We start from the raw sequence: 22,906 nt of genomic DNA, 5'->3' as shown, positions 1-22,906 counted from the left end.
TGTGATGGGCGCACCGCCCCGCACCGCCCCGCACCGCCCCGCACCGCACCGCCCCGCACCGCCCCGCACAGCCCCGCCCCGCACCGCAGCGGCCTGTAATCACTTCCACGGAAGTGGAACGGAAACAAAATCAGCCGGTTTGAGGAGGCGCTACGATTTCATGGTGCAAAAGGAGACGGGAGATCGTCTGTCGCTGCTGGAACAGCTCTCTGCCACTGCGTTCCACGGAACCAGGCAGGCCACGCCCTGGGTGCCTGGTTGGCTGCAGTGGGTCACATGGTACCGTCGTCACTTCCGTCAACAAAACACATGGGTCCCTATAAATAAGACAACGCACTTTGAGGCAGGTTCACGCTCATGTTGAGGGAGATATCATCGGTATGGCGGCTCCTGGAGTTTATCTGTCAATGGGCGACGGCAGCAGAGCTCCGGTAATGTTCTCCATCACGCAGCAGAGCTCCGGTAATGTTCTCCATCACGCTTCTGTTGTGTTTCCATGGCTGTTGAAAGGATCACATATTTATTCCACCTGATGGGAGGGTTGGGGGAATGACAGTGAACAACACATAAAACAATTTTGTTTCAAAATTATTATGTTCATTTTTTTACAATATTGTAAGATAGATAAGAGTTTAGTCTCAATTACATTTTAACCACTTGTATTCGTTGGCATTCGGGAGGCGTGAGACTGTGGCCTTGGGAGCTTTCCTTGTTTATTCTGTATTTATGTGTCCTGTTTTTATTTAGTTTTAATATGTTTCACTTGTTTTTGTTTTAATCTGCACATGTACAGCACTTTGTGTCAGCTACGGTTGTTTTAAAGTGATTTATAAATAAAGTTGAGTTGAGTCACTACTGGACAAATCATAATTCAATTTTGGAATGGATCCGGATCCATTCTCTTTTTCACTTACTTTAACATGATCCAGAGGTCAACCGTTTGGCACTCTGCGTGTTTTTTTGGTATCTGGATTCGACTTCAATCTCATTAAAAGTAAATGTTGGGTGGGCAAGACTCACAGCAAGAAGGTCACGGGTTCGACCCCAACTTGGGGCCTTTCCTTGAGGAGTTTGCATGTTCTCCCCCCGTGTCTGCGTGGGTTCTCTCCGGGTTCTCCGGATTCCTCCCACTACCAAAAACAACGTATCGGAATCGGTTACACTAAATTGTCCATAGGTGTGAGTGTGTGAATGATTGTCTGTCTATGTGTGGCCCTGCGATTAACTGGCGACTTGCCCAGGGTATACCTCACCTCTTGTACTTGTACCCAATCATTCTATCTAATAAATATATTCATCATCACCTCACCTCTCACCCGTAGACTGCTGGGATCGGCTCCAGTAAATTAAGTGATTAGGAAAATTAATGAATTAAACGTTGTGGTCTTGGCAGAGGTTTGAGCTTCTTATGCCCTTCTAGTTATTGCTTAGTAACGATTCATTTCACCCATGATCCGTTGCCATGGCACCCCACAAGATGGCGCTTAAGCCACATGTAGAAAAAGAAGTAAGATAGCACAAACAACATCTGTTGGAGTGTTTTATGGTGCTTCGTGTTGTTCTCTTCATTAAACTGTTTAAAATGCTGTCAGACGACAGAAAGGGCGGTCTCTCTCCCGCTGTTATCGGCTGGCAAACGCATGTAATGCATTTTGTTTCTATATTATTTCACCTGTCGGTCAGAACCTTCAATTTCCACGCAAACCTGCAAGTCTAAGCTTTCCTGACGTCTTTGTTAAATCATGGGAACCTGTCCGTTTGAGTCGCGTCACGCCAGCCTTGCTCGGCATGCCTTCAATCGAACGCAGTGTTCTTTGAGCTGTCGCGGGAAGGCCCAATGCAACCAGTCAGACAACAGTTCTTTTCGCTTCTGCTTCTGTCAGGAAATGGGACACATGACCTGGGTCAGCTGATTTGAGTTCCTCTGCTTTGTTCAAAGCTCAGCCTACATGTTGCAGATTAGTTACTGGCAGCAAGTCTAACAGCTGCGTCTGTGCTGTAGTCTTAGCAGGTCTCTACTTGTCTTTCTTCCTGACATCGGAACAGACTAACGACGCAATCTGAACAAAACAGCACAGATGACAGCGTCCTCTTGGAGCAGGGAAGTACCCAGATGGCTCTAACACAAGGACAGGTAGGAAATAAAAGGTCTTATGTGGGTGCTGCATGACTGACTTTCCTCTAAAAGGAGATTTTGAAGTAGGCAGACGTGTTTACTGTGATCATGCGTGCATTTTTCACTTTGACATATTTTAATCTACACCAGTGTAAGACTTGATATAGGCACGTGCTGTTTCCATTTCACTACAAATGACACAGATTTACATGAGAAAACCTCCTAATCAGTATTCATTAGTATGAAATGAATTGGAACTTATTTTCTATTTGCTTAAACCCTCACTGCTTTTCATGATTGCATGCCTCTTGTTAAGCGGTGACCAAAATAATGTCACTGTAATTAGGAAACAGTTTTCAAGTCAAGCCTCAGTCATACATCAGCATTGCTGCTTGGGAACAGGGCTCATCAACGCCCGGAGTAATACGGTAGTGTCGTGCTTGGTATTAGCACCGTCCTGTGTGAAGGACTCAACAGGGCAGCAATAAATGGGGCAGAACTTATTTAGGATTTAAAGAACAATGTGCCCCAATTTGCAGCTGTAAGTGCAGCAACTGTGCCCCTTTATATCATCAAATGTATTTCTGCTGTAATCAATACGTTTTTTTACCCCCCTGTCCGGACCAGTCTAATAAAGTGGAAAGAATCAATAAGGAAACTGGAGAGCTGAGTGCTTCGGGGGAGTTGTCTGTCTCTGAGGAGGTGAAGCAGGACAAAGTGGAGGACTCTTCTAGGACACCCCAACTCACAGGAAAACTAAAAGAACAACTCCAGTTGCTGGGAATTCACATGTTCTCCAGCCCGACCTGCAGCACTGATCATGTTCTTACGGAACAAAGAGAGGAACATCTCATCGAAGTCCTGCCTGTTTACATCCAGGTACCCAGGCAATGATGTGTCTATTTGTAGCTTATTGTTGACTCGGTCATCATTTTTAATATGTAAAGAGCTATTCCTTTTTTCTGTTTTTAATGAAGAGAAGAAAGAAAAGAATAACTTGGAGAATAGATAATGGTTTGGAGCAGTGGAATTTAAATCAGAGCCACTGATCGAATTAATACCTCTTTGAAAATGTGAAATGGATTTCTCAGGACACGTTATCTTCCAGAACTAAAGCAACATGAGGTGCCGGTCAAATGTTCGGCCCTCAGCTGACTGCATCAGCGTAGATTCAATGAATTTGCAAGCGTTTTCTAGGAATTTTACGACGCTGTTGCGTGAAATGTAAAAGTGATTTAGTCCCACAGCTTCAGGCCCCACTTTGTTTTATTGAAAACACATTTCTTATTTTTGAATGAGAAACCGTCCCACTAAAAAAAAAAAAAGAAAATCCAGCATAACTGGTTTGTATGTGTGTTTAAAATCATTGATTCGGTTCATATGTAATCACCATTGTGTTGTGTGTGTGTGTGTGTGGTTTGGCATGTGTGTGTCTATAAGCTTCATGATCTTTACACGGGGGGGGCTCACAGCAAACTCAGTGTATACAATATTAATTTATGGCACTGGCATGCATTTATATCTATAATGTATGCTGTAGTGCAGTGCTTTAGCCAAACCAGCATATGGTGACTATGTTTCATAATGCACAGAAGACAATAGAGAAGAAACCTTCACGTAAAACGCATGCAATAATATTTATGTCAAATTTATTAGTCAGAAATAAATTTTATTGTCAGATGCACATTTTCACTTAAAAATACCTTTTGCAGTAAACCCGCCATTATTATGAATTCTGTTAATATTTAAATGTAAGATTAAGGTGTCTTTTTTGCATTTTTACAATATGGATTATTATTTGCTGATCTCAGGTCTGTGAGGACGGCAGCAGGCTTGACGGTTTGAACATAAAGGGGCTTGCAGCACTTACTGCTGACGCTGTCATCCATAATGTCTGCAGTCGACTGAAAGGAAGGCCAGCAGGTAACAAGAACGTCTCACACGAGGAAAAATAGTGCGTTATATTACAGGTAGAGGAACTTATGAGCTCATCGGTTTGCGTCCGCTTTTCATTGTGCTGTTACCGCTGATGTGTTCTGTTATTCCCTCTATAGTAATACTCCCTCCTGTCGTGCTCTTGAAAAAAGAGAGCCAAAATTCACGGTCTGTTACACAATTGTCTACTGATAATGATTTCTGTTTTATTTTTAGAGAAGTAGCTACTCAGTTTAAATCTAGTAAAATACCATGAAATGATTCCTTTTTCTGATTATTTAATACTTTTTAAGGAATCTTTTATCAAATTAAAGTATGTTTTTCCAGAGCTTAAGTTCACACCACTGTGACATTGAAATATTTTCTCCTTTTGGCACTTGTGCTGTACAAAAAAAAGGAATCAAAATGCGAAGTTCCTGTAACATTTGAAATGAAACACTTTGAGAAATCTGATCCGAACTCTTGTAGAGATGCATGCTGCTTTGTACTTGAGGAAGGAATATGTTTGTGTCTGTATGTACTGTTTTCTGTGAATGTAGAGAGCGTTTCTGGAATGTAGGCAGTCTTCTAGCCTTTGGTATTGGCACACAGTTGGTGCTCTGTGCTTTCAGAGAGGGCTCGGGAGGAAGTGGTGCAGTTCTTCCACACACAAGATTTAAAGGAGACAAACTGCAAGACGAGAGACAACCTCGGGGGGCTCCTGCTGAAGTCTCTGCTGCTGCTGACAGCCGACAGCTCAGTGAGTGATAAACATTTTGAATGGAAAACGTAACTATTCATGTTTGTTTTGTATTGCCTTAATAAATATACTGAAAATAAAAATGTGTGTGTGTAGGATGTTCTGTCCTCCATAAGCCCGGAGCTCCCTGTTGCTCTGGTGAAATGTCTTTACCTGCTGGTGTGCCTTCCAGCTATAAAGGAGAATGTGGTCAGAGAAGAGACCATTCAGGAGCCCTTAACAAAGGTCAGCTGAAACATTCAAACCTTATTTCACATTTTTACTGACTCTGAATATTTCCTTTTCATCACATAGAGCGTAGTCGTCTGTAATCTGCCATTCTTCTATTGTTTTTTTTAAGATTATGTCTCACTGTACGTTTCATCTACCCTCTCTTTCCTAGGTTCTCCTCCAACTCTGTAGGAAGCCAGCCAATGTGGAAATACTAGTGGAAGCCGAGGAACTGCAGTGTCTGATCATCGGCCTCACATCACTGTGGGATCAGCCCAGCGCTGCCTGGAGGCATCAGGCCTCCCGTCTACTTAAAGCGGTCTCGGCTGCAGCAACCAGCAACACTGTCCCAAGTTTGTTAGGTGACGAAACTCACAACTGTGGGAAGTAAAATATCTCTTGCCTAATTGTCAGCTATTTGCCTCTGACACAAGAATGTGCTCCATCAGTCCCTCTGAGCACATAAACAAAGGCATTAAATGGTTCGGGCAAGTCAATAATTACATTTGGTCAGGAATGTTGTTTGTGCTGATTATACAGAGACACATGACAGCATGGAGACATGCTGCAGCGCATTACATGACGTCAGTGCAGATTATTTACTTAGATTGTCAAATCTTGGGCCCTTTTCAACAGCTTTTCTCACATGATTCTACAGATATTTGCCACATAGTCAGAATTGAATTTGCAGTTTACCAAACCTGGGTGGATGTAAGCGGTTAATTCCACCTTGTAGTCCAACAATAGAAGCATTTTTATCTGTCTACATGAAATTATTATAACTTGAATGGGAACATTTGATTGTCCAGAGGGTCTTATTTTCATGCACCGTTAATCTTTGAGCAAGAACTGCTTCATTAACGGAGCACTATGGCTTTTCCTTCGGTATAGGCAAAAACTGTGTGCGACTCTGCACCCAGAACTTGTTGCACATCAGCGATGACGTCTCTGGACCACTGCTGGCCGAAGTAGCTGTGGCCGTGTTCAGCTTTATTCGAGACACCTATACCTTCAGTCCTGCCCTCTTCATGGAGTTTGACACCAACAATGGCTACAAGGCCCTTGAGAACATCTTAAAACGGTGAGATGAAGGACATGGAACACAGTTCAGGATCAGGTGTCTTCATAGACTTTAGATTTTTCTCATGGCAATGGGAAACGGACCGTCTTATAAATTAAGTGGAAATGTCAGTCTACAGATACAGCCTCTCACAGGATGCAGTACTAGTGTAAATAATCCATTCTTTTATTTCTCCCTGCTTTCCATTGAAATTCCTTTTGTTTCTTTATGAAACAATCCAAGCTGTGAGAAAGGTGTGCCTGCGGATCAATTCCAGCCTGTGGAGGAGTTGCTGGGTCTCATTGCATCTTTCACCCTGCTGGGAAATAGTGAGCTGAAAGTGATTCTTTGTGTGTCCAATCCTCAACCTCCAGCCTTTAAGTTTGACCCACCTCTCACCAAAGGTAGGTCAAGTCTTCACTATGAGTTCTGCTTTGTTGCTCTATAATGATCACTTGTACAATAAGGTTAAACTCTCGAGTCATCCATTCCAATATCACGCACCAAAACATCTAATTAACACCAAATGCGTAGCTCAGCAAAGATGAGCTTCGGGATGAGAATTGGGCTCCCCCCCCCCATGTGACCGCACAGTTTACCAGCCTTGACATTTCTGCCCTTTTTATAAACCCACCCAAACTGCACCGCTGCTTTTCCCTGATTTCCCACACAATCTGACTACCCCATTGCTCCACCACTACCCTGCTGCTGTGTACAACACCCCCCCAGGTTAACAGGAAGCTGAAGTGATTATGTCTGCGATGATGAAGTGGAGGCTTCCCTCTAACTCTGTTAGGATGCCCCACATCCATTCACCACTGGCCTACAGCAAGCAGCCATCTATCATGGATGCGCACCCCTCTCCATCCAACACTCATAAATAGTGTTCATAATAAACACATTGTACGTCCACACACACACACACACACACACACAGCACCCATCCATCACATCAAGGAGTAGCTCTCCTCCCAGCGGAGGGACCAGGCAGATTTATGTGCTAATTTTATTTAGCTCTGATGTGATTTTGACTAAGTGTGAAAATGAATCCTATTACTAAGCAGGTATATATTTATTCACAACAACCATGAGTGTGTTTGAGCTCCTTAATCTAAGGCCTCCTCTTAATATTTTGACAGTCAAACAAAGATACTCTATCAGGGCAGATTATGCTACTCTTCCTCTTGCCTGCATCCAAGCAGCTTGTGCGCTTTTGTTTTTTAGTCCGTCTATGTATGTGTAACTGCAAGAGAATCAAAGCACAGACACACACTCGCACACAAACGCTTCCTTTGTTCTACATTTGCACACACACATACTATTTTGAGGTGACTGTTGTACACTTGGCATGAACAGCTGGGAAATGATTCCCAGAAAACATGTCCGTTCCATCCATCCTAGTGGGAAAGTGTCCCTTACCTATGTCTTACTATTCCTACGTCATCAGCTTGTTTTAAGGGTGCTACTAACTAATCGGTGTGGGATATCCTAGACTGAAGTTAAGACGAGACGAGAGAAGCGTACTGAGAATATGTGGCATTGCCCAGATATTATTTTAAGTCTGTCAATAAATGTTAAATCCTCGTGTCTGCAGCAATAAATCTCTAAATCTCATCATTTAGGTCCCCTTGTTTCATAACTTCTACATAACTCAGTAGACCGATGGGAGTCAACTTATGTTTTGTGTTACAGTTTATTTTAATCTGCTAGTTTGTGTGTGCTAAGAGATTGTCTGTCTCATGTGAACAATCTAATTGGATGCATTTACTTCTTTATTCACAGAAGCAAACGAACATTATGTTCAGTATGACTTGTGTTTATGAGCTAAAGCCTTCTTCGACAAGTTAAGAGACTTTCTGATTCACCTCCGACTGTACCTTTGTCTCCAGGGTTGGCAGTGAAGAACCTGCCCGCCTTCCAGCTGCTGCAAGCCTGCTTGCTGCAATCTCAGGACTCTATGCTGTGCTGCCAGCTCCTTCGAACTCTACAGACACTATGGGAGACAGATCCAGCTAATTTCTTCCTTCTGGAGTGGAGTGTCCAGTCGATGACCCAGCTGGCTTCCTGTATATGGCGTAAACCAGCACCTGCACAAAGACTTTTCTTTTCACTGCTGGAGATGGTATGACTTGTGATACAGCTTAGTCCCTGTGCACAATCTCTTCGGCCTGATGGAATATCTGGTTTTCCTACAGGTGGTATTTAAGTTGAACTACATCCCCCATGAGACCTTTTGGGCACTGCTGGGTGTGTTGAAGCAGAACTGGGCAGGATCTCTGGCTGGGGGAATGGCAAGGGCAGAGTATGTAGTGGCAGCTCTGGAGTGTTTTCACAGGTGAGCCAGCTGCTAGCATAATATAAGAAATTGTCAAAGCATTTTATTCTGATATAACCTTAGAGGCTAATTTGAACAAATCTATAATATAATATAAAAGTATATCCTGTAGAATCTTTGTTTAAAGATGAATGGCTAACACTACAAGTGGCATCCGCCTCCCTCCCTCCAGGATGACAGTGAGCAGCAGCATGCTTACTGATGCACTGAGTGACAGGGGTCTGCTGGACCTGCTGCTCTATGAACTTCGTAGGAGAGCAAAGATCCTCAGGAAGGCTGGAGTTGTCTCTTCCTCCCAATCAAGTATGAACCAACTTAGGTTTTCCTTCAACCGCTGTGGAATTGAATTTAGCAATATGTGCAGTCATTATTTGGTGGAAGTGAAAATGGACCTCGGCAGTCAATGTTCAATCTTGGTCTTCCTCTATTTTATGCTATGATTTTGTAACTAAAGTTTCTTGAACCTTTTAGATCCAGAGCTGCCATGTGTGGAGGACAGTGAAAAATGTATCACTACCTGTATGCTTCAACTTGTTTCAACCTTTACTTTGTGTTCAATCAAAAACACAGGTATTGACTTGCACATCTTTTAATGTCCATTTTGACAGAAAGTTACATTCCTTACTATTTCTCACTGCGATCATTTTCCGTGTCTTTAATTTATGTCATGACTGGAAACTCCTGTTTCACACTTAATCTTTATATGTGCGTTCCAGTTTCAGTGCGAGACCTTGGTATGGTTCCTTACATAAAGATCTTCCTGGATGAAGATCAGTATCGTGGTCCCACTTTGAGCATCTTGGAGCATCTAGCAGAGCTTAGCCCGGAGGAGTTCATGAGCACAGCCATCGGAGCTCTCTGCTCCTCTACGCATCAGGAGGTTGAGCTAAAGCGGGACCTTTTGCAGGTACTTAGTGGAACGTTCACAGACACACATACTGAAACGCTGAGATATGCAATAAGCTAAACTGCAAATGAAGTCTCTACCCTGCATCAAATTATGACAAATTGTAATAATGTAAATCATAAACTAGTGAATTACTTTTCTTAGCATGTGGGACGCTGATTACATTATTGACAAATATAGATTGATTTGCTAAAACAGGTTAATCTGTTAACTCATGGCTGATTTGATTGGGCTATCGGCATTGTGCTGTGGCACGCTGAAGATTGCCGCCTCTATCAGATCAGAGAAAGGGACAGAAATCTTATTACGTTTAACTACGTTACGCCCACTGAGTGTCCGTCTTTATAGATGGTCGTGAGAGGGACACTTATTGTGCAGATACTGTTTGTATTCAGTGTGTATGCATTTTTGTGCATGTGTCCTGGCGCTTTTAGGGGTGTGTGTGTTCCGTTTGCTAATGCAGTTAAAGCAGGTGGCAATCAGATTGGGTACGACCTGGGTTGGCAAGTGTTAAGAGCCATTGTGATTACTCCAGTTTCAGTTAATCACATTTCCCTCTGCGTTCAGCCTAGCACATTACCTGCCTGATGGATTAGGTCTCTGAATCGAATAAAGATAATCTGATTTCGTTCACCTCCAAAAACTAGTTACCAGAAATGATTTATGACATATCTATACGTTTCATTTATTTTTCATGCCATTTATTTTTAATTGACTGAGGTGACACTTTTGAAAGCTGAGGCTGTGAGCAGAGCAGAGTGTCTATCAGAACGCCTTCTCTTTGAACTATGGCATGGTATGTTTGGACCAGGGTCATTTGAGGTTGGGTTTGATGATTTAATTTCGCATCGTCTGTCTGACCCTTCTCTCCTCTATTTCAGTCCGTGCTGAGGGTACTGGAGAGCCCAAACAGCTGGGATGCCTTTCGGAGAGCCGGAGGCTTCCCCGGACTGCTGTCTCTGGTGATCGAAATGGAAGGAGCTCTATCTGATCCTCCTCAGGGAGCAGTGTGGGAGTCCATGGGTCATCAACCACTTCTGGACCTCCTCCTCCTCTGTCTTCACATTCTGGCCTTGGCTGTGCATCTTCACTCAGTAAATGCGCACCATTTTGAGTCTGGTGGCTTTTATGAAAGGCTTGGGGAAGCTCTACTTCAGCTGGGCTGCTTCCACGCTGAAACTCCTCAGAAAGAGACGTTTGACGGAGACAAGTGCAACCAGTCTCCCAGAAAGAGCTTTCACCAATTTATTGAGTTGGCTGAGGCTTCTGAAGCTCCCCCTTCTCCTTCCATCTCACCGCTGCCCAGCCTGCCTGTCGGTCTTCAGACATGTATAAAGTTGCTGTTCTATCTTGACAAGTTTGCCACAGGGACCTACTCACCTTCGGATTTGAATGTTGGACTGAAGTATGATGACAGGTGTGACAGAGAAAAAGAGAAACTAAATGGACTGGCCGTGCCTGAAGGAATGTCTTCAGCATCTTCCATAGTCCACTTGGAGTCAGGACTGCATTCCACGGAGGACGCACAGGGAACACCCAGAAACAAACTAGCCAGCGTTTCCACCGTCTCGTCAGAGTTTCAACACAGGTGGATATTTCTAACCAATTGAAAATGGTTGAAAATCATCCATACTTCTTGAAGATAAATACTAAATAGTTCATGCATGCATTCATATGTGAATGTGAGCGGAATCATTTTTTTCTTTCTTGCAGTAGGTTCACCTGCGGTAATATTATTCTTCATCCGGGAGCAGTCAGAGTTATGATAACTCTCCTTCCATCAGTGTTTACTCCTGAACACCCACAGGTACCTTCCTAGGAACATCCTATAGTCTCTAATATATCATTCCATATAATTCACAATAATTCCTTTCCCTAATTCCCAGCTCTCCATGGAGATCCAGTTGTCTCTGGTGCACCACATCCAGGCCATGGTCAAACCCGAGCGAAACCGACAGGTGTTGTGCAAGGCAGGGATGATCTCAACACTTCTGACCCACTGTCAGAGTATGCTGGTGGCTGCTGATCACCCATTCCACCTGCCTGTTACGCGAATCTTGGAGAACCTCTCTTCCCAAGCCATCACACATGCAGAGCTCAGGTGAAACAGGGTGTATGATGTTCTGATGTATGTATTTCTGTCCTGCTCATTATGGATTCATTTTTTTAATGCTATAATATTGAATGTGATTGAATGTATTTTACTTTTCCTCTTCAGAAAGTTCATGTGTTTGGGACACCCTCTCATGTCCTTGGCTCACAAGATGGCCAAGCGACAACACGGTCTTCCACTTCTCAAAAATGGTACATTGACATTTTTTATGATGATCTTTAAAGCGTTCTGTTTTGCCGCCTCTTTTTATGTAATATTCAGTCTGCTTGAGTTTTAAGGTGGCCTTTCAAACACACACGTTAATCAAGTAACTCCTTTGATTTTGGTTGTTTTACCCAAACCAGGTCTCGGCACAGAGGGAGATGCCTTCCCAGGATCTCCAGTCAAGACATTCAAGCGGACCTTCAGTTTATTACAGTCCACATCTTGCAGTGAATCCTCTGTTGGTTCTGCAATCCCAGGCCACCAGATTATTAGTCTGGTGTCCATGACATCACCACGCACCAACAGGCCTTACAGAGTTTCTGCCTCACCTGCCTTTGTAGAGTTTGACATGAGTGAGAGTGGTTATGGGTAAGTCTTTTTTTTTTTACTTCTTGTCTGTGTTGTCTTGCAGTATCAAATATGCCAGACTGGATAAAAAGAAGATGTTTGGTGCATGAAACACAAATATGATAAATGTACTGCAGAAATGCTATGTAATGTAAACTTAATGTAATTACTTATTCATTATTTGTTTCCTTGCAGCTGCCTTTTCCTTCCCTCTCTGGCCACAGTGAAAGGAGTGACTTCAGATTCAATCCCAACAGGTGGAATCGGTGGAGGTAAGCAATGAGTTTTAAACATTCTCCCATGCGATGACGTCTGAATGGAGCATGCAATCTCTCTCTCTTTTTTCAGACTGCCGGGGTTTCCCACCTTCAGCTGGTCTCTCATTTTCATGCTGGTTCCGGATCATCAAGTTCAGCGCCGCCTGTGATTCCCACCCGATCCGTTTACTGTCAGTGGTTCGCCACATGTCCCGGACTGAACAACATTACGTCTGCATGTCTATCTCATTTTCATCTTGTGATGGCTGTTTGGTCATCTCTGTGGAGGAGGAAGCATTCACATACTTGGGTATGACTGACAAGGAAATAGAACAATTTAGAGCATTACAGCACCGATTCACTGAATGTCGTCATCCATGTGTTTTTGACAGATATGTTGGAGCCAGAGGTTTGCAGTCCCACTCCATTGCCTTCATTTCTGAAGTTCCACTGCTCCAGCCTGCTTGTCCCAGGTCAATGGCACCATCTGGCTGTGGTCATAGCCAAAGATTTGAAGAAGAGCTGTCTGGCCTCCGCCTACTTCAATGGCAAGGCAGTTGGGACAGGAAAAGTATTACAGGAGACCTCTGATTGAACTAATTCTTGGTCTGATGTTGCACTTATTCGTCCATTCCAGTCTTTGCTTTTTCTGTCAGATGAGGTATATTCAGCCATTCCCTGGACAACATGCCTCCATGGACCCCACAGCTGTGATCGATGTGTACGGACTGATAGGAACACCAGCTCTCTGGAAGCAGCATGCTGCTCTCGTGTGGCGAGTGGGTCCGGCTTACTTGTTTGAAGAGCCTTTGAGCCCTGAGGCTGTGGGTGTGATTTACACACAAGGCACTTCTTATGTTGGCAACTTCCTCGCTCTGCACTGCACAGGTGCGTCGCATGCTGTTGTGCAATTTTCTTTGGGGGGGGGGGGGGGGGGGGCGGGGGAGCCAAAGGTATTTTGTTTACTTCCAAGAAGTCATCCTGGATAAGAGTACATGATTCAATCCCTGCTGAGTCAGTTTTGAGCTATTCCACAGTGATTTGTGGGAAATATGATCAGCGAATACAATGACATATTTTTGAGACATGTTTAGAGTCCACTTTTATCATTTGATCCTTTGTCTTATGGTCTTTTGTGCATTTCACCCTTATACTTAAGCATTCAGGAAAATGTAGTTATAGTGCTCATTCCAGGCTTTATTTTTTACAAACTCACTTGCATACGGATGCAGAATCACTTCAACTATTGAATATTTGAAACTGTAGGGTTTTACCAAACCCTCTTCCGGTTCTTTGTTCTTCTTCATGGGCGCGTAGTCAATGAGGAGGACGTGGGTAAAGATTAAAATATTTATATAACAAACAGATCAGTACAAATTGGTTTAGATTATCAGCGCTGAGGTTCGATCATGTTCCTTGTGTGTGTCTCAAGTCCGAACAAAGGGCCGCCCTCTGTTTCCGTGTGTACATATCCATGGGCCCATCCCCTGAGCGGGTGGGGCCCGCCCCAGCCAATCTTACCCCCTGTTATTCAGCGTCATTATGTGTCGTCACCAATGAGACGTTCAAGTGTTATCAGTGATAATAATACTGTTGTGATGTCGGCGTGGAATCACGTCGTGGAATCCCATCTAATACGGGAATTCCCTACAAAACCAAATACCAGTAGTTATTTTTAAGTATTTTTTATATGCAGTTTTAAAAAACCTATTAATATTCAGAAAATGTTGAATAGTGGATGTTGATTATTTACAAGACCAGTAACTGCTTGCCAGTTTCCAATTTATACATCGAAACAAATCGTTTCTCAAATAATATTTCTCAACTATAACACAATTTAAATGTATCTGTGTGGTTTCTTTCTCTCTATTTTTGTCCTCGATCTTAATCCAGATCCTGAGACACTCCCTCCAAGACTGGTTCCAGAGGAGAGAATCTCATTTGGAATCAACCCAGCAATTTTCACTTTAACAACTGTCGCAGAGATCAGAGAGGATTACGATGAGGTAGACTGCAGGCTGATTGCTAAGGAGGTAAGGCGAGTCCATGCTGAAGCTCTGTGTGTGAGTCTGTATCCAAACAACAATCTATCATTGTGTGTCTTTTGCAGATGGGGGTAACTTCTCGGGATCAGTCCACCCCTGTGCTTTTGGCAAAAAACATCAGTCAGCACCTAAGTGGCACAGCTCGCACCATAGGAGCAGCACTAGTTGGACAATATGGTACAATAAGTTTTATATTACAGCCCTTATTTACGGCACATTTTAGTTGATTCTTCATGCACATTTGACGAGTGTGTTGCCTCCACTTTCTAGGCGTGCGAACATTCACTCCCAGAAATGCCTCTGAGAGTTTCCTCTACATCGGTGGGCCTGCAGTCGCGCTCAGTCTAGTTGCAATGGCGCAAGATGATAGTTCCACGTATGCAGCTGTAAAAGTCCTTCTCTGCGTGCTGGAGACCAACCCAGCCATGCAGAAGGAAATTAACCACATCAATGGATATAAGGTCTGTTAGGCAGTGTAAAATCGTACGAGGGGCTGAAGATTATGTAGCAGAACTTTCTGTTCTCTTACTGCTGTGATCCGCTCTCTTTTCAAAGCTGCTAGCTTTCCTGCTCAAGATGAAGAGCAGTCTGATCAGTCATAGAACCTTTCAGCTGGTTACTCATCTCTCGAGTTCAGTGCACGCGATTGCTGGGGCTGGTGGCCAACAGAATGCACCCGCTTTCCAGGCCTTGCTATGTGACCTGGAGGTAAATATTCGACTCATTTTAGGAGGCTGGGAGTGGGTTCTTTTCATATATTTTGTAGCATTTATTAAATTACCGTACCACTGGAGTTGGAAACATCGTATTCGTCATGCTTGCCTCTCTGTTTGTGCACGAGATATCTCAAAACATCATAATCTTTGACTAATAGTTCACATTTACTGGGGATCTGACTAGTTGCATACAGGAAACCAAAACACAAATTACTGGTAAATTGTAATATAGCCACGCCCACACATATCCGATGAATACCTATGGTAAGAATTTGTTGCATGCCGGACTATTTTCTTAGCACTCGCGTATTAAAGAAGATGGCATCTGTTTCCTTGTAGCTCACTGCTGCGGTTTGTTGTGTTTTCAGGTGTGGCAGAAAACATCAGATAATCTGGATCTGTCAGTTCTGATGCACTTCCGTGAAATCCTTAATTCCTCAAGGTAACATCTGACCACGTCAGACTGTGTTATTACTTTTAATTCACCTTACTGTTGACGCAGAAGTTGTATCACTAACACTTTAACATTCAACATCTGGAGTGTCGTGGCAATGTTGCAGAACTTTGTGACTGAAATAGTAAAACGATTGTTTAAAAGCATCAGTCATAGGGATGAAGAAAAGAGTGTGTGTGAGAGTGTGTTTGTGCATGAATTACTGGCTTTAAGTGACTTCACAAACAGATTGTGTTTTTTATGAATCCTCTGTTACTGTTAGCAATGATGATGGGAATGCGGAAGTCCTGCACACTGTCCTTCTACCAAAGCTTCTATTCAAGCTGTCTGATCCTCCCATAACCGTTGAGAAGGTTAAGATCATTTCTGATGTCATCACATCCCTTCTGAAAGCTCGCTTCACCCCTCAGAGCATCAGCAGGTACAGCCTGTCATGTTAAAATATCATCTCAGTTCAGGTTTATGAATATCACTGTTCAAATCTGTCCCTTGTGTTTGGACAGACTTGGGTTGTTCTTGGTCTACACACTCCCTTTCCCTAGTAACTCAAATGAAGGCAACATGTGTGGCAGCAATCTTTCACAAGAGACACCAGGTACATCATAGAACACACAACCACACATACGGTGTAGTATATAGTATACATTACATCACAGGGACACGAGATGCTACCAGAGCTGATCTTGACCTGTCTTCTTACTGCTGCAGCTCAGAGTTCTGGTCCAGCCAGCCTCATCTGGATTCGCAACCAGGTGTTACTCTCTCTTTGTGAAACCCTCAACTCGGACTGTCTTCCTCTAAAAGAGTAAGTAGCATCAATGACTAAAACAAACCTAGAATGAACCCACATTTTCACAGTATTTCATCTTTTACAATGTCTTTTTCAGAAAAATGAACTGAAATAATCCTTCGTGTTCTGACCCTTCAACAGTCGGCAGAAGGCCATGTTCGAAGCCCTGGACAATGATTGGTTCCTGCTCTTCCTTCAGCCCCACCTTCACCCCTCTACCTTGAAACTGGGTCTCGTCCTGCTTACACACTTTCTGCTCAGCCCCGGCATGCAGACCAGCTTCAGAGACGGGGTGCTCCCTGTAAAATTCATAGACAGAACGGATGAGCCTTTTACTGTCATGGGTACACAAAGTTTTATTATTTTTTGCAGTGAAGCCAGGAAATGTTTTTTTTTTTTTATTTCCCTCTTTTGTTGGAAACTTATTGTGATGTTAGTTTGAGCTACAGTAAGTGTGACTACGATATGAAAATATAGATTTAGTCATGTGATTGAGCATCCAGAAGTCAGTCGTTAAAGATGCAAGTCAGTATTTCAAAATTATTATTATTATTAATATTATTATCATGTTATTGATTTCTTGCCTTTCCAGACAACCTTCGAGCTCATTCCTGGTCTTATGAGTGCATCAGCACCACGTGTCCAGGCTTTGATATCCTGCACAGGATGCTGAGCAGATATTCTTACATGCCTGAGGTGTATGAAGCCCTGGCTGCTCTGCTGCTGGGCAGGAAAGTTGTTCACACAGTAGAGGGAAAAGTGAGTTGTTGTTTTTTTATTTATTTCATGAACCATCCTCTTCATCTCTGTCATGATGAATTATATCAATATATTGTATATATTACATGCAATCTGCAGGTGCATTTGGATGATGCCCTACAGTCATTGATTGACAGCCAAGCAGACACTCCTTCTCAGCAGCTATGTGTTGAAGCTGCTACGATAATGCTGGAATTGGTCAAAGTCATCATTACTCAAGTGAGGTCTTTATATGGCACATATTCTAAGTATTACTTTTTTTTTCTAATGAAATGTATCGGGCATTATTACATTATTTAAACTGTTCAAACAGCCTCCACCAACGGAGATGTCAGACACTGATGCATCGTGGGAATTTCATATCCCAGCAAGTGTGATGCAGTTCTTTTGTCTGCTCCATAACCTCCGTCCCAGAGACCCACTGTGGGCATCAACAGAATTTCTCCACACACTTGCTGGAGTTGTGTTCCCTCTGGACAGTGCAGAGGTTTGTTTGTTACTCTGAGTTCAGGGAGCTTAAACCGTTTTCATCTCTCTGGTCATGGACACTAGTTTGTCTGCTTCCCTCAGGGAGAGGTAGAGACTTGCTTCAGGGGTCAAACAAAAGGGAAGCCGGTGTGTGATTTCATCCGTATTCTGCTGATGGACAGTCTTCTTAACGTGTCTGCCAACACCAACACACATCCCCTCATCGTGCTGCTGGAGGTGAATGCACACGCACATACAGAGTATAATTCATTCGTTACTACATTCTTTTTAGTTCACATATCGCATTCAGTCATCAACTCGTGTGCGTCAAATGAACAAAATGCAGTGCATTGCACATACTATTGATCCATATGCTATTATCTTGCAAAACACTCATTTCTCCAGAAGGTGCCACTCTTTGCTCAGTTTCTAAATGAGGTAAACCCAATAGTGCTGCTAATGATATCATGTATCACCAGTAGACCAACAGCTACAGCTTTCTATGAAGGCATTTTAAGATGGATACGCCAAACCAGCATGCACACAGACGCACCACCACCAACAAGTACTTTTGAAACATTAGGCCAGGGGTGGGCAAAGTTTTTGACTCGCGGGCCACAATAGGTTCTAAAATTTGACAGAGGGGCCGGACCAAGAACATATGGATGGAGTATTTGTGTGAGCGAATATAAATGACACATGAAAGCTATTGCATTAAAGGATTTGGCCTTTTACAGCTAGCATTACAGGGAAAAGGTCAAATGAATGAGGTTTAATTATAATACAATTATATTTAATGATATAATTTGGACAAGTTCGGCGGGCCGGATTAAAAAGACCAACGGGCCGCATATGGCCCCCGGGCCTGGGTTTGCCCATGTCTGCATTAGGCTATCTAGCATAATCGACAAAAAACCTCACATTAAAGGGTCATGGTTTTTTAAAAATACAAACCGAAATTCTGCTTAAATACCACAGTTCTCACCAGAGGGTGCATCGTTGGAACAGAGACAGAGCTTCCAGACTGAGCTTCTGGATTTTATCATGGACATCATCCACATGCTCAGCCATGGGGTCAAAAACTTCACTCATCTAAGCTCACAAGGTAGAATTACGATGCCTGCTGTACACACAGCTCCAACAGGTCCGGCCACATATATGCATCACAAAATGATCACCCCTTTGAATTGTGCTCCATTCATATTTTCTGTCTCAGACTGCCAGGATGAGAGGCCTGAAGGTCAGGTTAGCGTGATGTTGGAGAACGTGGTGGTCTTCAGTAAGAGCTTGCAGCACAATCTTTACAGTGGAACATTCTCAGGAGACTCTGAGAGTTTGCTCAACTTCCTCGCGGATCAGATTTTGGTGGTGAGACAAAAGCCTGGAGAGACTTGTACATAGAGCGCTGCACACTTTATTTAACCCGTCAATTTAAGTTAATCACAATCTGTTAATAATCTCCTTTAATTATTGAGAGCTCCGAATTGTGAAAATCAATGCACAGCTTTCTAATATTGAACCTAAACGAGTGAATGGCTAACTGACATGCACACTGCTGTGTTCTTCTAGGCGCTGGAGAGAGGCCAAGCTCACAGGGAGAGGGCCGTGCTGGCCCTCTACTCCTGCAGCAATAAAGTCATACTTTATTTCTTGTCTCAACCACGACGTTCCCAAGAAGAAAAGGAAGAGATCATCAGGGCATTGCACATTTTCATGGACCGCTGGGATGTCGTCATGGCAACTTACAACTCAAACGTCAACTTTGTTACATGCCTTCTTCATTGTCTGGCACTGATACGATCTGGCAGGTAATGGCTAAAACAAGACCCGCATGTATATCTGTGCTAACATGTAGCTCACGCAATCGCACATTTTTTCCCCTTATAGCTACCCTGAAGGTTTTGGATGTGTAGCACAAAAAGTATACGGCAAGAAAACTCCATCCCACGTGCTTCCCAAAACCAAACATTCTGTGCCCCTCACTGAGGGAGCCGACGTTACCGCAGGTATGAGGTCCAGTATGTGACAGTTTATTTACTTTCACCACAATAGTATATTTTTGTGGAGTTTTCAAGTCTGGGGAGATTTCCTGGATCACTGGAGAGTTCAGAGCAAATGTGTTCCCGTGTTCCAGATGATGGAGAACTACTGTCCTTGGCAGAGTCCTGCTGGTATAAGGTCCTGATGGAGAGGCAACACACTCTTGAAGAAACATATAAGATTGAACTGTCAGCAAGTCGAACAGGGAAGACCAAGCCTGTCAGCATGACTGACATCAGCCCCCTGTGGGAGGAAATTGCACACAAGACCTGGCTGCTATACACAGGTTGGCTCTCGCTTTACTCCTAAGCGAAGAATGTTTGAATGTTACACATTCTTACATTTAAAATGTTCATTTTTTTAATCTCTTCCAAGACTCTCAGAAGAACAAGGTAGCCAGCGGCTCTACGAGGTTTAACATGATCAGCAGCGCTGTTCGCTCAGCTTTGGGTAGATCTGGCAGAGCGTCAATAACGGTAGAGGTAAAAACGCTCCCTCATGTTTGGCTGCTTTTACAAGGGACAGGACTTGGGGATGTCTGTGACGGTTTCCTGTTCGATGAGTTTGGGGTTGTTGCCATCTCCCAGACCGCTGTGCCCAAACAGTCTTCCCAAAGTCACTCCTGTGTTTGTGCTGTGGGCCATCCAGCCCTATGGGGGTGTTTGATGATTTCTTTAAATGGATTTGGATTATCACAGCTGATTACCCCTGAGTGGGCCTAGTAATTGATATCTGTTAGGCCTATCCATGGGAACACTCGCTACAACACACTGTTTCCTGCTGAAGGTTAAAGACGACTTTATTGTTGTTTTTACCCCCGAAACACGTGGCTCACATCATTAGTTCCCCCACAACGGTTAAGACGTTGAGCCATCTGGAGCAGGGAGCGGGGACATATTACTCAGGCACACAGGCATGAAATTACCGCGTCTGTGTGTCTGTCTCACCCCCCACGAAGTGTGTACGTTCTTGTTTGTTCACATCTCTTGCCGACAGAAATCGGGTTGGCAATTATAGAGGTACCAATCTGATGAAAACATTATTCATTTGGTGTTATTCTTTATCATATCACTCTTTGACAGGCTATCAGAGAGGGTGATGAATTGTTTTTTCCATCTGAGAGGCAGAGAAGAGGGGATGTCTGCTTTCTCCCTCTCTGGTGTGTGTTGTAGGTAGCAGCAAGCAGCGAGTGTTCATGAAATTGATGTTGAAATGATCAGCAGTGGTCAGCCAGAGACAAGTGACTCGTTAATTAATGTCTGGATCATCAACTTATGACCTTTTTAGTTGGAGAGTCGTAAGCTTGTGGGGAGTCTCCTTTCAGTATTTGGATCCATAGTAATGTTTTTCTGCAGATTGCTGGGCAGACGTCGCCTTCTTCCTCAGCGGAGTCGGGTTGTAAAGCCCACTGTAGGTAATGAATAAGAATAAAGAGACTGATAGGCAAGACTGTGTCCTCAGTCAAGCCTCAGTGCAATCCTTCTAGAGATTTATTTCATCACCGAATGCAGTTTCCATAATCATATCTATGTCCTCATATTAGAAAGATAATTAACAGCACTAATGATCAAGTTAAGTTCATTACGCATTCACCGCCTGCCCAGAATGAAGTTGACATTATGTTGCCTTATCATCAAAGGTGGCGTATTGTTGGGAAGTCATTAAAATGGAAATGAGTGTGATGTTCTGATGTTAATTGCAGAGGGAAGAGATGAGTTATGTATTTAATGCTGCATTTAAGAAGCTGGCGAGGTTCCTATCTGCTAAATAGGGTAATTAATGCTATATATTACTTATGTTTGTCCAAATGAAGGAATGAAATTAGGAGGCGATGACGCCGACTTGCTGTTTATCTGTGGCAACATGGCTCGGGTTTGCAAACTTCATTATTACCCTATTTTTTTTGTCTGTAATATTTCTATAATCTCCCCTCAAATTACTCCTTTCTTTCTCTTCTCTGCACAAATTGGAGAGTCAGTCAGACATTTAGAGAAATAGTTTTCATTCTCCAGAGAGCTTGTCAAAGTTTGCTGTCAACTTTTACTCGTGGGCTTTATTCTGAAATCTTGTCGATTTTTTTGTGTTTTATTTATTATTTGCATCTGTTGTATTGCAGAACAATTTTTTTCAGGTTGCGCTTGGAATCAATTATTACATTCATGGGGTTGTACCACAAAACACAGAATTAGCATCTGTAAATAAGACCAGATATAAAGACTTACTGCATGTTCATTCAGTCAATTAAATGGCTTTCCTGGGTCAGCTGTGAGAATGGACACATGTTGTTTCACTAGTCTCTCAGCGAGCACTGCTGTGATGATGGGCTTAATGAAGCAGTTAACAGTCAGAATATGATCCCAGTGAGTCCTCTGAACATGAGCATCCTGCAGTGCCAGTACGGCTCTGTTTTGGGTTTTTCCATGTGTTCTATTTTCTTTTCTCTTTTAATCGACGTGTACACACTCACTCGCGCACAATAAAAGCACACTTACCTTTCCCTTGACTGTGGCGTGCCTCAGTGATATTAATGTTTATGTTAATTTGATCACACCAACAAATGATTACATTTCCTGACAGGGTTATTGTAAGATTCTAGCCACTAGCTTATTTTGCCCAGTGAATGCAATTTGGAACGGATGTAATTGTGTGAATGCATTGTAATTGCATGAGGAAACAACAATACCATTATGAATATACAGCCTCTGTGAACATGATGTGTGTTGTGGGTGCACAATATGAGCCAGAGGAAGAGCCTGCTCTTTTCATTTGTACCCATCACCTTATTTTCATTTGTCTGTAGGAGTTTCTGTCCTACATGGAGTCGCATCAACAGCGAGGCTACAACATGTTCGAGAATATGAGGACAAAGCACTTGCAGGTTTGACAGAAATGTTTTAATTGCATTAATGCTATAAAAATCTTATCAAAATGTTACATTTAGATCTTTAAGAATGCCTATGTTTGTCTCATGCTTTCCCCTGTCCTTGTCTGTGCCCCAGTTGCAAGCCACTGAGTGGGAACAAGTGAGGTCCAATTGGCTGAACGTGGAGGCTGAGCTGCTGAGGGAGAGGGCCTTGTTTGGTCCTGGTCCAGGGGTGCTGATTAGTGAAGCCTGGGAACAAGATGCTGCCGAAGGACCCAACCGGACCAGATCACGCATCCGCAGAAAGGCTCTGAGACGGACCAAACGAGTATGTCCTTTCAGATTAAGAAGAATCCGTGTTGTACGATCCATCACAGTGTTCATCCTTATTTTCATTCTGCCATAACAGGTGCGGGGAATGCTGTGTTTGGGTTTAGCAGCCGGCACGACCAATGAGAACAAAAGTGGAGCAGAAGGTAAGAAGGGAAGCGTTTCCTTTTTAATTTTTACAATCTTTCACCAGGTTGTGGCTGTCGAATGTAAGCAC

At 43.2% G+C, this 22,906-nt stretch overlaps 1 protein-coding gene across 1 annotated transcript in view; it reads left to right on the top strand.

The window, feature by feature from the left end:
• Positions 1 to 2,086: 2,086 nt before the first annotated feature.
• Positions 2,087 to 22,906, top strand: part of wdfy4 (WDFY family member 4) — a 34,970-nt gene continuing 14,150 nt past the window's right edge. Inside the window, exons 1-44 of the mRNA XM_068741000.1 lie at positions 2,087 to 2,134; positions 2,744 to 2,995; positions 3,928 to 4,039; positions 4,663 to 4,790; positions 4,887 to 5,015; positions 5,173 to 5,362; positions 5,892 to 6,081; positions 6,304 to 6,464; positions 7,950 to 8,182; positions 8,256 to 8,395; positions 8,568 to 8,698; positions 8,867 to 8,965; positions 9,112 to 9,302; positions 10,184 to 10,890; positions 11,016 to 11,109; positions 11,189 to 11,403; positions 11,521 to 11,606; positions 11,760 to 11,988; positions 12,163 to 12,239; positions 12,316 to 12,534; positions 12,617 to 12,795; positions 12,881 to 13,112; positions 14,118 to 14,257; positions 14,335 to 14,446; positions 14,540 to 14,730; positions 14,825 to 14,977; positions 15,354 to 15,427; positions 15,702 to 15,860; positions 15,943 to 16,034; positions 16,148 to 16,244; positions 16,371 to 16,573; positions 16,822 to 16,988; positions 17,088 to 17,207; positions 17,302 to 17,475; positions 17,559 to 17,693; positions 18,435 to 18,561; positions 18,673 to 18,824; positions 19,026 to 19,264; positions 19,344 to 19,462; positions 19,591 to 19,782; positions 19,872 to 19,978; positions 22,297 to 22,374; positions 22,496 to 22,687; positions 22,769 to 22,835. Of these exons, the coding sequence (XP_068597101.1) occupies positions 2,114 to 2,134; positions 2,744 to 2,995; positions 3,928 to 4,039; positions 4,663 to 4,790; positions 4,887 to 5,015; positions 5,173 to 5,362; positions 5,892 to 6,081; positions 6,304 to 6,464; positions 7,950 to 8,182; positions 8,256 to 8,395; positions 8,568 to 8,698; positions 8,867 to 8,965; positions 9,112 to 9,302; positions 10,184 to 10,890; positions 11,016 to 11,109; positions 11,189 to 11,403; positions 11,521 to 11,606; positions 11,760 to 11,988; positions 12,163 to 12,239; positions 12,316 to 12,534; positions 12,617 to 12,795; positions 12,881 to 13,112; positions 14,118 to 14,257; positions 14,335 to 14,446; positions 14,540 to 14,730; positions 14,825 to 14,977; positions 15,354 to 15,427; positions 15,702 to 15,860; positions 15,943 to 16,034; positions 16,148 to 16,244; positions 16,371 to 16,573; positions 16,822 to 16,988; positions 17,088 to 17,207; positions 17,302 to 17,475; positions 17,559 to 17,693; positions 18,435 to 18,561; positions 18,673 to 18,824; positions 19,026 to 19,264; positions 19,344 to 19,462; positions 19,591 to 19,782; positions 19,872 to 19,978; positions 22,297 to 22,374; positions 22,496 to 22,687; positions 22,769 to 22,835 (7,105 nt within the window). The 5' untranslated portion in view covers positions 2,087 to 2,113. The remainder of the gene's footprint in view (positions 2,135 to 2,743; positions 2,996 to 3,927; positions 4,040 to 4,662; positions 4,791 to 4,886; positions 5,016 to 5,172; positions 5,363 to 5,891; positions 6,082 to 6,303; positions 6,465 to 7,949; positions 8,183 to 8,255; positions 8,396 to 8,567; positions 8,699 to 8,866; positions 8,966 to 9,111; positions 9,303 to 10,183; positions 10,891 to 11,015; positions 11,110 to 11,188; positions 11,404 to 11,520; positions 11,607 to 11,759; positions 11,989 to 12,162; positions 12,240 to 12,315; positions 12,535 to 12,616; positions 12,796 to 12,880; positions 13,113 to 14,117; positions 14,258 to 14,334; positions 14,447 to 14,539; positions 14,731 to 14,824; positions 14,978 to 15,353; positions 15,428 to 15,701; positions 15,861 to 15,942; positions 16,035 to 16,147; positions 16,245 to 16,370; positions 16,574 to 16,821; positions 16,989 to 17,087; positions 17,208 to 17,301; positions 17,476 to 17,558; positions 17,694 to 18,434; positions 18,562 to 18,672; positions 18,825 to 19,025; positions 19,265 to 19,343; positions 19,463 to 19,590; positions 19,783 to 19,871; positions 19,979 to 22,296; positions 22,375 to 22,495; positions 22,688 to 22,768; positions 22,836 to 22,906) is intronic.

This window comes from Brachionichthys hirsutus, chromosome 7 (genome assembly GCF_040956055.1).
Source record: "Brachionichthys hirsutus isolate HB-005 chromosome 7, CSIRO-AGI_Bhir_v1, whole genome shotgun sequence".
NCBI lineage: Eukaryota > Metazoa > Chordata > Actinopteri > Lophiiformes > Brachionichthyidae > Brachionichthys > Brachionichthys hirsutus.
The sequence above is the reverse complement of the archived record's forward strand: the minus strand, read 5'-3'. Positions and strand labels throughout refer to the sequence as shown.